At 44.6% G+C, this 13,656-nt stretch overlaps 1 protein-coding gene across 7 annotated transcripts in view; it reads left to right on the top strand.

Annotated features, from left to right (window-relative positions):
• Nucleotides 1-13,656, top strand: part of SLC45A1 (solute carrier family 45 member 1) — an 81,328-nt gene that overhangs the window by 58,604 nt on the left and 9,068 nt on the right. For 3 of the 7 annotated variants that reach the window (XM_058423312.1, XM_058423313.1, XM_058423314.1), the window contains 5 exons: nt 7,775-7,937; nt 10,282-10,468; nt 10,581-10,651; nt 11,581-11,758; nt 12,422-12,834. In XM_058423312.1, the coding sequence (XP_058279295.1) occupies nt 12,435-12,834 (400 nt within the window). In that variant the 5' untranslated portion in view covers nt 7,775-7,937; nt 10,282-10,468; nt 10,581-10,651; nt 11,581-11,758; nt 12,422-12,434. Of the gene's footprint in view, nt 1-7,774; nt 7,938-9,512; nt 9,558-10,087; nt 10,170-10,281; nt 10,469-10,580; nt 10,652-11,580; nt 11,759-12,406; nt 12,835-13,656 lie in introns of those variants that run through there. The other 4 variants (XM_058423316.1, XM_040084413.2, XM_058423315.1 and 1 more) reach the window with 4 other exon arrangements.

The raw sequence follows: 13,656 nt of genomic DNA, 5'->3' as shown, positions 1-13,656 counted from the left end.
TTGAGGAGACATAATGACTGTGGACAGCCTGTTAAATAGAGCCTCCCTTCCCAACTCATCCTTTCTGTGTAGTCTCCCATCAGGAGCTTGTAGCAGTGGCTGAGGTAACAAACACATAATAATCCCTTTCTTTCCAGCTGGGTGTGTTGCATCTGTAAGTATCCATGAAGGGGTGTCCAATGCTGGTGGGTTAATACGGAATTGCAAATGGAAGCAAATTCCATTTTGGAGAAGAGTAACAAAGATAATGATTGTCTTAGTGAAGATCCATTTGGTGTGACAAGTAGAGGCAATCTAAAATGCATCTGTTTTCAGAGAATATTGATGGGACATTTGGCTTTGCCAGCTGTCCAGTTTGGCAGTTCTGGAGTGACACACGTAATAAAAGCACATCAGAATTCTAGATCCCACTTCCTATACAGAGCTACCAGTACACAGTTTTAGCGACAAAATTGATCATGGTAAAAACCACACCTGTCCACAGTGTCTACATGTTTCTGCCCTCTTGAAATGCACAAGGGAAATTCTGAGGAGAGATCCAGACTCAGTGTTGTCCAGTATGCTTTAAAGCTGAGGGAGAGACTAACCCTGGTCATCTCCTCTGTTGAGGAAAATGGGGAGGAAAAGAGAAGAAAAGTTCCCAGGACCAATATTATGTTGACTGTGTGCTCCTGTATCTGAGAATGGGCTCTCTAGGCTTTATTTTTAGTATGATCCATGGAAAGTAAAAGGTATGGCCTGACTGTGGTTCATGGACTAGATTTGGTGGCAACGTTTCTCTTTAGGCAAATGGGTTTCTTGCGAAGTTGTGCAAAAGTTACAGCAAGACAATTCTATCAAACCTGTTTATCTCCTATCCAATTTGCCCAGAGACAAAATAGTGACAAAAGTCTACTTGTATAAATATACTAATTTTCATCTCTGTCCTTCAGCTGTGAAATCTGATCTCTGGAACTCTCAGTGAAGACATCTACTTGATACTTGCAGTTTAAACAAGCCTATATTCTAGTATCTTGGGATGTTCACTTTATCTTTCATCAAAAAGTTCTCCCATTTTATTGCCTCCATGTAACCCGATCACTTAGGCAAGTCTCCTGGTGCACTTGGATTTTTAATTAAAATAAACAGGTGTGGGAGTTTGGAAGCATTTGCTCCTTGTGCATAGGAAGGTTGTCAGCCTCTTGGCCAGTGTGAAAATGAGAGCCAAGGGAATATGATCTGTTTGGAGGAATTGGCTTGAGGTTACCCTGTCCTCTCTTACCATAACACTTCAGAAGGAGATTTTCTTGACTTTGCAAGAGATGGTAACTTGGCTTGGTGTGGAGTGGATGTGATCTATCTCTGTCCCTACTGTCTTTAAGAAGGGATTCGTTAGATGGGTTCTCATCCTTATGGCTGCAAGGGACCAATGCTGCCATGGACTGAGCTCTCATAGAGTAAAAGCATCTTCCATCCATGTTCTCTCTTCCTGTTTGATTAACACATAATTTCAGAGACCTGTGCATGTCTACTGCTTCCTTCGGTACCTTATTGCCTGTTTTTATGATTCCAGGCAGGAGATTAATGATATTATTTTGAGGTCTGACCTCCAGTTTTGTATATAGAGGCTCTTGTTGGAGATATCAGAGTATCAGGCTCAATGAAGAAATACCATCCAAAGAGTGTCCAGGGCACCTTTGCTGCTGTTTATTTGCTGTAGCAGATAGTTAATCTGTTTGCTACCTGTTCTATTTCTCTTGCTCAAGAGCATTAGCAAATGTTTATTTGACAGAATGTTCTGTTCCTCTCTCTCTCTTTTATTCCCCCCCTCCCCTTTTTTTACCTCCTCTGTCCTAAGAGAATGAAGGCAAATCCCAGAGCAGCTCCACGTTGGAAACATTATGTGGCAAGTTGGAGTCTAGTCAGAGAGATTTTGTAGAGTAGAAAACAATGGGTTGCTGAATAGGGAAAGGGCCTTTAACTAAAGGGTAAAGAAATCAGAAGAGAGGAGATGCTTACAGCACTTTGACTCAGCTGAAAACACTCAACAAATTGCACACCAAGGTGAACAGGTTATTTACACCAGTAGGAGTAAAAGGCAGATTTGTGAGCAGCAGCAATCACTGCGCACTGTTGGAAACAGCGCTGCTGTCTGATCTACTGTGCCTGCCCTCCTGTTGTTTGAGTGGGAGGCTGGGCTTGAAGGATCTCACTCAAAAATATCCAAAGCCCCCAGTGCTAGTCCCAGAGGCATTGCTTTCCAGTAGACCAATTAATTAATTTTCTTCTAATTTTCTTCTAATGCTGTTCATTCAATGTGCACTCAAAGTGTGGCACATGTTACAAATCCCTATCATTCTTCTATGTTCATCTGATGCCAAGCAAGTGGCAGCTGCCAATGCTGGTTAACACTTGAAAATGACAGAAATCCTGGTTGCTGCTGGCAGAAGGGGAGTGGGAAATGTTTGGCTGGCAAATGACAGGCTAGCAAATAACTTGTCAGAAACAAACATTTATATGATACATGGTGAGTGCTAGAATGCCACTGTCAGGTGGACATTTAGGAGGGAAACAAAATAATAAGATGTTAAACCCCCTCATCTCTTTCACTGTGCTCCAGGAAAAGGTAAATTTTACTCATGACCCAACAAATGTTCTCAGATTTAGTTCCCACAGGGCAATTTGTGGAGCCATATACCCTTGTCCAGTCACAATGCCCCTGCTTGTCTTTGTGGTTTGGATTCTGGTGTGTTTGGTGTTTTAGGCAGGCTTAGGCCCTGAAAGACACTGACAAGCTTCGAGAGCAGCCTAGGGATGTCCTTTTTCTGTAACTTCATCTCTGTCCTTTTCTCTGCTTTCAGTGGATGCAAGAGGCAAGGAAGGCTGTCTGCTTTTGGGGCAATCCAGGAATATCATGGTACCTGTCTGTATCTGTTTACATTGAGTGGCTGTCATGCATCCCAATATCTCCATAAGGTATCTGATTGTTTGGGGTGGAATGTAGACGTCTACATATAGACATCCAGCTAGTCTCTACCTTGTTGTTAGATATTTTCAGGCAGAAAGAGAATGACAGCCCCTGCCTCTCCTGTCTGACAGGCACTCTGTATGGGTGGAAGAGGCTAAATTAAAACCAGCAGAAGTGGACTTTCCGGTTTTTCTTGATAACTGGTGTAAAGGAGAGAAGGGAGCAGTCTGTGCACTGCAATTAACATCAGGTGCTATTGCAACTCATCCTGTAATGCGATATAGATACAATCTCAGCAGAAAATTGAATGCTGCGCTGAGTCAGAAACAGAGCAATGCTGGGTTTTGAAGAAAGTAATTAGCCCCAGGGAGCCAGTGGTTTCTCATTTCCCCTGTGGCAAACACAGGGAAGTGGGGCAGTATTTCCCGTAGGCTTCCAAAGTCAATTTAGACAAGGTACAGAGCCAATTTATAAATCAGAGTTTTAATGAACACTTAGCAAGAGGCAGGCACTCCTTCCTTCTTCCTGCTGTGTCCACCAAGTGCCACTCAGTGCTATTCTGCTAATTTTTTGTGAGCTCTGAGTGCCCCATCTCTCTCTGGGCTCTAAGCCAGCCCAAGCCCCTGTTCTCTCTCTGCTAGAGAACAGAGCCCAGTGCAGCAATGGTTTGGCAGTGTGTGGCAGACCTGTCAGGGTCACTGTTCACCACCCTCGCTCATGGCCAGCTGCTGTGACCTGTGCTCACCTCACCACTTCTTCCTGTCAGCCCTTGGTACAGCAGTGGCCCAACCCTTCCTTGGGCTGCCCTGCACATGGCCGTCACAAAAGCAATGATGGAGGTTTTGCAGAACTCACTGGTCACAAATTCCGCTTTTTTCTCCAGCAGATGATCAGAAATGTACAGAAAAAAGGCTCTTGGTAGCCAAGAAAATTTTAATCTTACAAAAGACAGGATGTACTGGGCTGAAAGCTGCAGCTTACAATTAATACAAGAAACAAAGAAGCTGATCAGGTAACACGGCAGGGATGAGAGTAGCCTTTATTTATGCTCTGTCTTTAAGTGAGAATTAAGTTTAGAGCTCAAGTATGTACAACCTGTGCCTGCTCTGGGTGACTGCAAGTTCCACCACCCAGATTCTTGCTCCTGCCTTCCTGGCATTGCACTTGTCACCTTTCTATATTTGTCACATATAGAATAAAATCTGCAGGGCCTCTGGGGCATAATCACATTCTTGTCTCTTGTGAAATGCATAGTCAATTTGAGGCACTGCAGTGAAATAAAATGCTGTATTTCAGTGAATTTGCCACATTGGTTTGTGGTTTTTTTCCTGCACCTCTTTCCCCAAAGCTGCACCCAGCAGAAACAGCCAATACCTCACATGATTTGCATCTTACATGGCAGCAATTAACACTTTCATTCAACGTTTGTCTAGAAGTGCATGGCCAATGTAGCCTAGTCTGTGTGTTGCCTCAGAGGAGAGTTTTTACCCAGACTTCTTTCATTCAGTTGATGGAAAGACAAAATATAATAAAGGTTATAATCAGAAATATATTTTCCCAGTTTTGTATCTTAAAATATTGGTCACAGGATTTTGCTTAGGAAGTAAATGCAAATCTCATCATTTGGACTCTTTAAACTGTCGTGGCCTTCTGATCCCAAGCTCATTCTCAGTCTTCTGGATTCTCTAAGTGCCCTCTAGTGACTAATTCTCTGAATGGTGTTGGGTTTTCATTGTCGGTGAGAGAACAGCCATTGAAGGGGTGGTCAGTGAGAGCAGGAGCTGGATAAACGTCCTCATATTATTCTGAGGGCAGCACTAGTTTGTTCTGCAGAAGTAAATAGAAGAGTTTGTTGAGCAGTCTGCAGAAAGCTCCAGGCAGCAAAGGAGTGAACGTATATGTGCTGCTGTTGTGGAAATGTCTAAGCTGAAACAGGAGTCAAATCAAGTACAAATCACTGGAAGAAAAACTGTTTGACTGTCAATGCACAACACTTGAATGGTTTAGGTGGCATTAATGAATTTTTTCCTGAATATTAAAGAGTGATGTTCATATATTCTATAGTAACTCTTTATGTTGAATTTATTTTCTCAATAATTGACAACTCAATTTTAATGTGAATAGATCAGTGCTGTTAGCGTTGCTTTTCATTCTGCAGTAAAATGCTGATTCTTATTTCTGGTGGTGCTTTAGGTATGGGCTTTTTGGTTGTGTTTTTCCTTTTTCGAAGTAAAAATTCAAGTGTCTTTTTAAATGCTTAATTTGCATCCATTAATATAGCCAGTGTAGGAGTTTGGTTCAGGAACTGATTTATCTGGGCTATTAAAGTCATATGACAATGTGCTGAGGGCCAGATATGGAGGTGGTGTGCAGACTGGCACATACAAGGTTTCTTTATGTTCTTACATTGTATTAGCTGCCCACCAACTTCTTTACGCCTACTCAGTTGGCAGGTAAGGGATGCTGGGGCGGTGTAATTTACGTGGTAAGCTCATCTTACCATATAAGCATTAAGAACATATAATTGAGATGCTCCTCACCTTGTTTGAACTTGCTTCTGTTTTTCTGTCCTACTCTGTATTTGCACTGTGTTCAATACTATAGGCTATAGACCTTATTGGCATGACTGAGCATTTATAGAAACATAAATTTTGTTCTTCAACTGGTAGCATAAATGGAAAGCAGAGTTTCATTTGGATTTAACAAAACTCTCCTCTGCCTGGAATAGATGTACAGGGAGAGTTCAAGGGAAGAAAGCAAGCTTGGACTGGCTCTAGAAATGATCTGGAAAAGTGGACTGTGGAAGGAGCAGGTACAGTTGGGATTTAGAGGATGTGTCAGCCTGTATGATGAACACCTGTATTCCTCTATGTAACTCCAGTGGTAACCAACAACAGGACACGAGGTCATGGAATGAAGTTCAGATTGGACATTAGGAGAAGGTTTGTCACTGAGAGGATGGTCAGTCACCAGAACAGGCTCCCCAGGAAAGTCAAGCTTGTCAGAGCTCAAGGAATCTCTTGTTATAAGGTTTAGTTTTAGGTGGACCTGTGATGAGCAGGAAGTTGGACTTGATCATCATTATAGGTCACTTCCAGCTTGAGATATTCCATGATTCTAACTCTAGCAATTTTGGTCATTAGCTGAACTAATTTTAAGTAAGTTTTGATGCTTTCCTCCAACATTCATGTGACCTTTGGGTGTTCTGAAGCAGCAGTCCCCAAGCACCAAACTTCCATGGTAAGTCTGTTTGCTATAGACTTTGTATCTCTCCCCCTCAAAGCATCAAGTCATATTTGGAGAAGAAGCTGCCAGTTCCAGGTTGATCACAGAATGACATCATGGATCCACTGAACCAAATTGAAAGATATTTTAAATTAATTTAAAGGCAAAAGGAGAAAAAGAAACACCCAACACCACAGAACTGAAACCCTGCTCTTCAACAGGGAGAAGAACAACATACTCTCTGTTGGTGTCTTGTACAGAATTTCACTGGACTGGAGCTAATGTCTGCTTCAGAGGAAAGGATTATGGGGATAGTAAGAGAGGTTTCCAAGAAACAGAGGAAAGCAAATAATGAGGCCTGCTGGCAAATGAAACAGCGAGCCTAACATCAAGCTGTAAATGAGCAGAGATGAATATGCTGTCAGAAGCTGCTTTGTGGAAGGACTTAACGAAAGTGTTTAGTGAATGCAAACCATCTCGCACCCAGAGAAATTAGGAAGGAATGGTGCAGATTCATAGCAGTAGGTATTCACCACCAAAACCTGCTCTTTTGAACACTGTTGGGTTAAGCTAGTACAAAGTAAAAGAGCAACTTTACACTTCAACGGCAATTTATGTGCAAGCTCACAGAGGAGAGGAGATTTGTGGTTTCTGTTTTGTCTAAAGCCCAAAGGATGCTAATAAATGCATGCACAGCAGGAATTGCTTTTGTTCTCTCCTTTGTTGTTACCCTGGGAAGGATTAGAGTTACTTGTCCCAATGTCCCCAAGTGGACAAACTGTGCTAAATGGTGTAAGAGTTAATCTGTGTAAGTTTTGAGCAGACAATTTTATTTAACTGACCATGGAATAAACATGAGTTTAATGTGTCAAATACGTTTACAAGGAAAAATCATTGTATAAAATGGCCATGACTGCCTGCCAGCATTAATGATATAACCCACTCTCCACGCCCAGGTGGAACAAAAACTCATCTTTGATAACAAGGAATGGGACTCATAGGTACGGTTTTCATTTTCCCAGTGTTTGCAGAGTTGTAGCTCATGGGTGGTTGTTGGACTGAGGCTGGTGGGAGCAGGGGTTCTTGTGCTGCATTCTTAGTTGTGGTCACTGCAAGGGTGACAGTTAACAACAGCAGGCGTGTGACAGCCACAGTCCCAGCCCATGTGGCTGTCCCTGAGCACCAGAAGCTGGGTGAGAAGTAGCTGGTGTTCCTACAACTACTTCTGATGGCAATGGCTCCTCCCAGCACTGCTGTCTCTTGCCCCACCTGTCTGATCGTTCCGCAGCAGACCTGCCTGCTCATGTTCTTGTACCAGCTGTGCCACCTGACTGGACCTGCTTCTGTTCCTGTCATTCATCCTTAGGGTTTCAAATCTTCTTTTTTTATTTTATTTTTTTTTCTTTTTGTTTCTCACCTTTTCTGCTCAGAGCGTGAAGGATCTTTCCAGTGGCTGTGACACTGGAGGCAGGTAAATAAAAGGGATGCTGTCAACCTGTGATTTTGAATGAGAACGTGATTGTTTTCTTCCAGAGCAACTGTAATGATTTTAATTGGTTTGTCATGCATGTGGCTTCTAAAACCAGTTTGTTCTCTCAATAGGCAGCAAGTGGAGTAGTGGATATTGTGGATGAGACCTGGGTGCAGACACAGCATCCTGTTGTGGCCACAGCCATGTGGATCAGCACTGAGAAGTGGCAAGGCTGGTTGGAGACCCCGAAGCTTCATATTTGGGGAGGCAAAAGGAAAAGCTGAGCACAGACAGGTGAGGGACATCCTAGTACCAAAATAGCTTCAAATCTGCCAGGAGGATTGGGGACAGAATTTATGTCAAAATGGAGCATCCTCAATAGAAGCCTGCAATGGTGTCTGGCATGGAACACATGTTTGGGGAAAATTGGTGTAAATTTTTGAGATTATTCCATTACTCAAATATGACAGCTATGACATTGGATTCACTCTCATCTCTATTTAGTTTATCTTACACGAGCATTTTGACAGAGGAGAAGGAGATGAAAAGGTGCATGGAATCAAATTGCTGACAACAACAATGCAACAATGCTGGCGCATGGCAAGTTTCTTGCTCAGTTTCACCTAATCTGCCACAATCAGGCAGATACCTTAGGGTAATCTCAGGAACAAGGTGCTTACAGAGAGCCCTGTTTTAGAAAGCGGTGAAGAGTTCTGCTGGGACTGCAGAAATGCTGTTTGGGTTGTGGTTTTTGAGGAAGAACTTTTGAGGATAGGTGAGGAACCCAGTCCCACTTTTCATTTAGACAAGTACAAACCCCTTTCTGCCCTGTGATTGTCATGCTGTGAGTCAATAACCCTAAGTGTTGTACACAGGTCCCTTACACTGCTGTTTTAATACATAAACACTGATGAAATCAGTTTGACCAATATCATGGCCAAACTGATGTAAAAAAGTTGAACAACACAGATCAGGTTTTAGGAAATCTGTGGCATTAATAATGCGCAGTGATCTCTTGTGCCTGTCCTTGTGTGCTGCAAGATTATCCCAACTGCTCAGTTTCTTGTCAGGCTTTATATGAGCTTGTCCCCTAGCTGAACCCTTCTTGCTTCAGGCAGTGCTCTTTAGCGTCTTTTCCAAATGTGATCACACCCTAGAGCTGGTTTTCTACAGACAAATGGCACAATTCCTTTTATTCCTACTATGATTAGTGATTTATGTGCCATCTTCCTGATACAATAAATTCTACAAGACCTAAATACTAGGGTATTCTTGCAGTTATTGTAACCTCTGAAGATAAAATTAAGAATGCTAATGTTTAAGGCTCTAAATTCTAAGTTTTATTTTAAAAAGTAGAGCAGATTCCACTATATAATTGCATCCTCGTTTGCAAACCATGAGGAAATTTGAAACACAAGCCCAAAATATGGCACTATAAAATAAAATCGCCTTATTTCTTTAGCCTAGGAAGGGGAAGATTGTTAAATAGAGAAGTGCAGCATGTTCTATGGCATCCGCTCTACAGGCCTATCAAAAAAATATCCCTGCACCCGCTAAAAATCTTATTATCACGATCCGCCTCATCGGTGCCAATTTGGGAATGAGGGCTCGGCAGCAGCATCTGTCCGGGGCGGGGGTGGCTGCAGCGAGCGCTGCCGCACCGCGGTGGGTACGGCCGGAAAGAGGGAGCGACTTCTCCAAGCCGGCTCGTCCCGCCGCCGCCGCAGCCCCGGGGCTCTCCGGGGAGGCGGTGCCGGTGCGGGGGCGGTGCCGGTGCGGGGGCAGCGCGGGCCCGGGACCCTCCCGCGGCTCGGGCGGGGGCGGCCGCTGCCGCTGCCGGCGGCGAATGGCGGGGCGGGGCGGGGCGGGCGGCGTCACGGAGCGGCGCAGTGCGGGCCGGGCCGGGCCGGGCAGGTGAGCTGAGCTGAGCTGAGCTGAGCTGAGCTGAGGCGGCGGGGCGGGAGCAGAGGCCGGGCCGGGGGCGCGGGGGTCGCTGCGCGCCGGTGGCCGGGGCGGAGGCGAGGCCCGGGGCCGTGAGGGGCCGCCCCGGGGCGGTGGCGGCGGCGCTGCCGGCGCGGCTCCTGCCCGGCTCGCACAAAGGATGGGCAGGCGGCCGCCGGGTCAGCACCAGGGTCAGGGCCGGCCTTCCCCCGCGGCGCCGATGACTATGGGGTTTTTGGAGCCCTCGGTACCCGACGCAGAAAAAATGTATCCAGATTTTGCCAGAAAAGTAAAGAATTCTTTTCGGCCTGTCGGTGAGAGCGGGCGACCCTGCCTGCCAAGCACATTGCCTGTGCACACACGTTTGTGCGGATAGCAGCCGGCAGAGCCAGCATCGCCTTCCGCATTGTGATGTGCAGTTGTCGGTATAACAGGCGGCGGGTGCCAGAAATCCCAAATAACTATTGCCACTGAGGGCTAGCAGCCACACTGAGGGAGAGGTTTCCTGCCTTGCCGCTGTTGTAATCACCATGTAGCTTTACCCGAGGGCAGGTTTGAGATGTCTTCTTGTGAACAACCAGTAAGGTGAGGAAAATGGGGGATTAAGGATATAGACTCAGTTATTAGTTTTACACTGATTTTCTGCTGGACGGGTGACATGCTGTCAATAACAGCCTTTCATTTCACGTAATTGCAGGTCACCACGTGTATTTTTGAGCCGTGCATAGGGGTTCTTTCCTTATATCACTAAAACGTTGCCACTTATGACTTGGAATGCAATCACTTTGCAATATACAGTGAAGAGCAGGAAGATAAAGAGGATGTGATATGAAATGAAACTAAGATGAAGATAAGGAGATAACACCCTCTGTGCAAATGACAAGGTGCAATAGTAGTGAAGGAGGCTGCTAGCTCCTCTTCTTCGTCATGACTGTGAAAGGGTCGTTAGAGCAACTGTCATGAATCTGATTGGGTTTTCATTCTGTCTTCTTTCAGGTATCTCCTCATTTTTAACAAATTCTCATTGTGAGGAAATCACTTTGTCCTGGATAAAGGTACTAGGCAAAGTAAGTACTCTGCTTGTGAGAGACATGGGTCATAAGAAGTTTTGAGTAATTTGCAGAAACAGTGTCAAGGTGAACACTGGTTCAGACATCTTCACAAAGTCTCCATACACTTCTCTTTCTGCTGGTCCTTCTATGGGACTTTGTGGCTAATGAGTCTTCCCAGCAAGATGCAGCTTGCTGTTGGTGCTGTGTGAGGTGGGGTTGTCACGGTGTGCAGCTGGAATTATGAATTGACTGTTCTTCTCTCTTGCATGTTGTACACTTTGGTCTGAGGAGAAGTAAGTCTTAAGGAAACCCTTGATACAGTGTTAGCAATATTTCAATAGATGTCTTCTCACTCTCATCCTTCCTTATCCTCCTTGGCCCCCAAATGCACTCAAGTTACTCCAGCTGCAATCTTCTGTGAGGTGCCTGGCAGTCAGTTTTGTATTGTGCAGTGTCTCTGGATCCCTGCATGGAGCTGGGGGTTGGCTTGTGTAGGCACCATCCACCACCCTTCACAATGCTTGGGTTAGTGTAAACATGGGCTTATGGTGTTCTGCTTTTGGTAATTGCTGGGGATATGCAATAAATCGTGGCTTTGTGAAGACTAAGGGCTACAGGAAGAAAGACCAGTGTATGAAATGCACCAGATGAAGAAGCAGAAAACATGAGATTTAGGGGAGTGCTGTACAGCCGAAGAGTAGAAGATCTGGGAGTTTTTCCCCCAGGGAAACAGTAATCAAAAAAGTAAGAGACTTGTTTTGCTCGCTAATGTGCAGTTGTGAGGGTTTTCTGAAGAGGGATGAGGTGATGTGGAGGTGTTCTCATGCAGCAGCAGCTTTGGTCTGTGGGCAAGGAGGCATAAAGAAAAGGTCAGGCTTCACTCATGAGCTGTTTCCATTTCTGGCAAAAAGAATCAAGAAATCACATGTGGTTCCTTTATGCAGCAGATCTCTTGGCATCTATCTGATGTGCTATTTTGGAAACGGTTTGGCTGTTTTACCCACCACACTCTGCACGCTTTGGCTACGGGAGTGATTCTGATAAGATCCAAGGAGCCTATTCAGCACTTGGGTACCATTAAGCACTGAAAGAGGAGAAGCAGTTCTGAAGGTGGCTTGTGGGGTATGTGTCTTCTTCTCATGATTCAGTTCCTAAGGATCAGACCCCGTCCTTGCAGTGGAGATACCTTTGCTGAATTGAGGAATGGAAATAGGAATAAAACCAAACTTGGTCATTGAGAAAAAGGTGTTGCATTAAGCCTTGGCCTCAGCACAGGCAGCAGGAGCGGTAGGATCAGTAGGAAAAGGATTTTTTGCCAAAGTGATTTCATGTTGCAGCAGGGGTCTGGAATCTGCTGCCAGGCCACAACTTTGCGTTATTTTAAACACAGACTGAGATTGTGATTTGTTTTTTTAGCTTGAGTGAGTTTAACTCAAGTGAATTCTACATAAATGTAAACCATTTACTGACCCACTGGAAACTTCTGGGAAGTGTGACATTTGTGTCTATTAATTGTTTTAAATATTTCAATCTTAATCCCCTGTGACAGTGGCCAAATACCCAGGTAACCTAGACAGTATCTCTGGTGTCTCATTTGTACAAAGCTGCAGAGGTGTGCCCATAAAACACAAACGTCTTCCGTCAAGAGATGGAAAGAGATTGTAACTGACCCAAAAGCCACACTTCATATGTGAAATGTTGAAAAATGACTTGAACTTCAGTAAAAAAAATTGAGCAAAGTTTTTCTTACCTCAACCATTTTGTTCTGAGCTCTTTGTTTTCTAGACCCCTACCCGTGATGATTCCACCATCTGCACCAAGCCCCGTCAGCGATGCTGCGCTCTTGTCAGGTGTGGCTTCCCAGGAAGTCTGGAGGTCCCCAGTTCCAGGCTACTCTGGACTGCCCACACGGCACATAAGTCACCGGGCCAACAACTTCAAGAGACACCCGAAAAGGAGAAAACACATCCGGCCTTCGCCGCCGCCGCCGCCAAACACTCCGTGTCCTCTTGATCGGGTTGACTTTGGGGATCTCCAGCCTCAGAGGTCTTTCTTGGAACTCCTTTTCAACGGGTGCATTCTCTTTGGGCTTGAATTCAGCTATGCCATGGAAACAGCCTATGTTACCCCTGTGCTGCTCCAGATGGGGCTTCCAGACCAACTGTATGGGATGGTGTGGTTCATCAGCCCTATATTAGGTAAATTTTCTTGATGCTATTTCTTCCCTCTTATTTTTTCCACTATGGATTTTTAAATTTTTTTTTGTTTGCAATATCTCAGCTGTTCACGAGTGTATTCTCTCAAGGTTAAGAAGTACCAACCATATTTTTAGACATATAGGAGTATAATTCTTGCTGTGCCCTGCCTGAAATAAGACCAACATGCTCAAAAGATCTGTTCTTTTAATAGCTTCTCAACCTCTTAAAATTTGTGTGAGGGTAAGCTTTGGCTGGTCTGTTCTTGTATTTAAAAAGAAGCGTAAGAAGATCGGTGTATCCATTTATGTCCCCATGAAAAAAAGCATACAGAGATAGATTTCCAGGTGTGTGAAAAAAAGCAGAGTGGGATTGCCTTCTCCTGTTTAACTTCTTGAAACAAAGGAGGCGTTCTAATGATGAAAGACCATCGACCACTGGTGATACAGGCATTGAATTACTTGCCTTAGCACAGAGGCAGGGCTGAGAGTGTATCCATTACTATGGATACCTCTTGGAAAATTTTGTTCTGCCTGTTCTTGTACTCACAACATGTGCTTCACAAGAAGAGATAGGCCCCTCCTAACAGGCTGGCACTGATCAATACAGGCACTTTTCCTACTTGCATATTTGCTTCCTGCTGTTTTCCAGGCTAATCCTGCAGGGGATCTCACATCTAATATGGGATAAATGAAGTAGCTTGTAAGGAACAGAGTGCTTAAGAATGTGTAACTTGTACTGTGACTGTTCACCTGGTGTCAAACTGTGTTACTGATGAAGTGAAGTGCCCTGTGGTGAGCAGCAGCACATGATGTTACTCAGTCC

This window comes from Hirundo rustica, chromosome 22 (genome assembly GCF_015227805.2).
Source record: "Hirundo rustica isolate bHirRus1 chromosome 22, bHirRus1.pri.v3, whole genome shotgun sequence".
NCBI classification, from domain to species: domain Eukaryota; kingdom Metazoa; phylum Chordata; class Aves; order Passeriformes; family Hirundinidae; genus Hirundo; species Hirundo rustica.
Note: the sequence above shows the minus strand (reverse complement) of the source record. Positions and strands in the feature narration are given on the sequence as shown.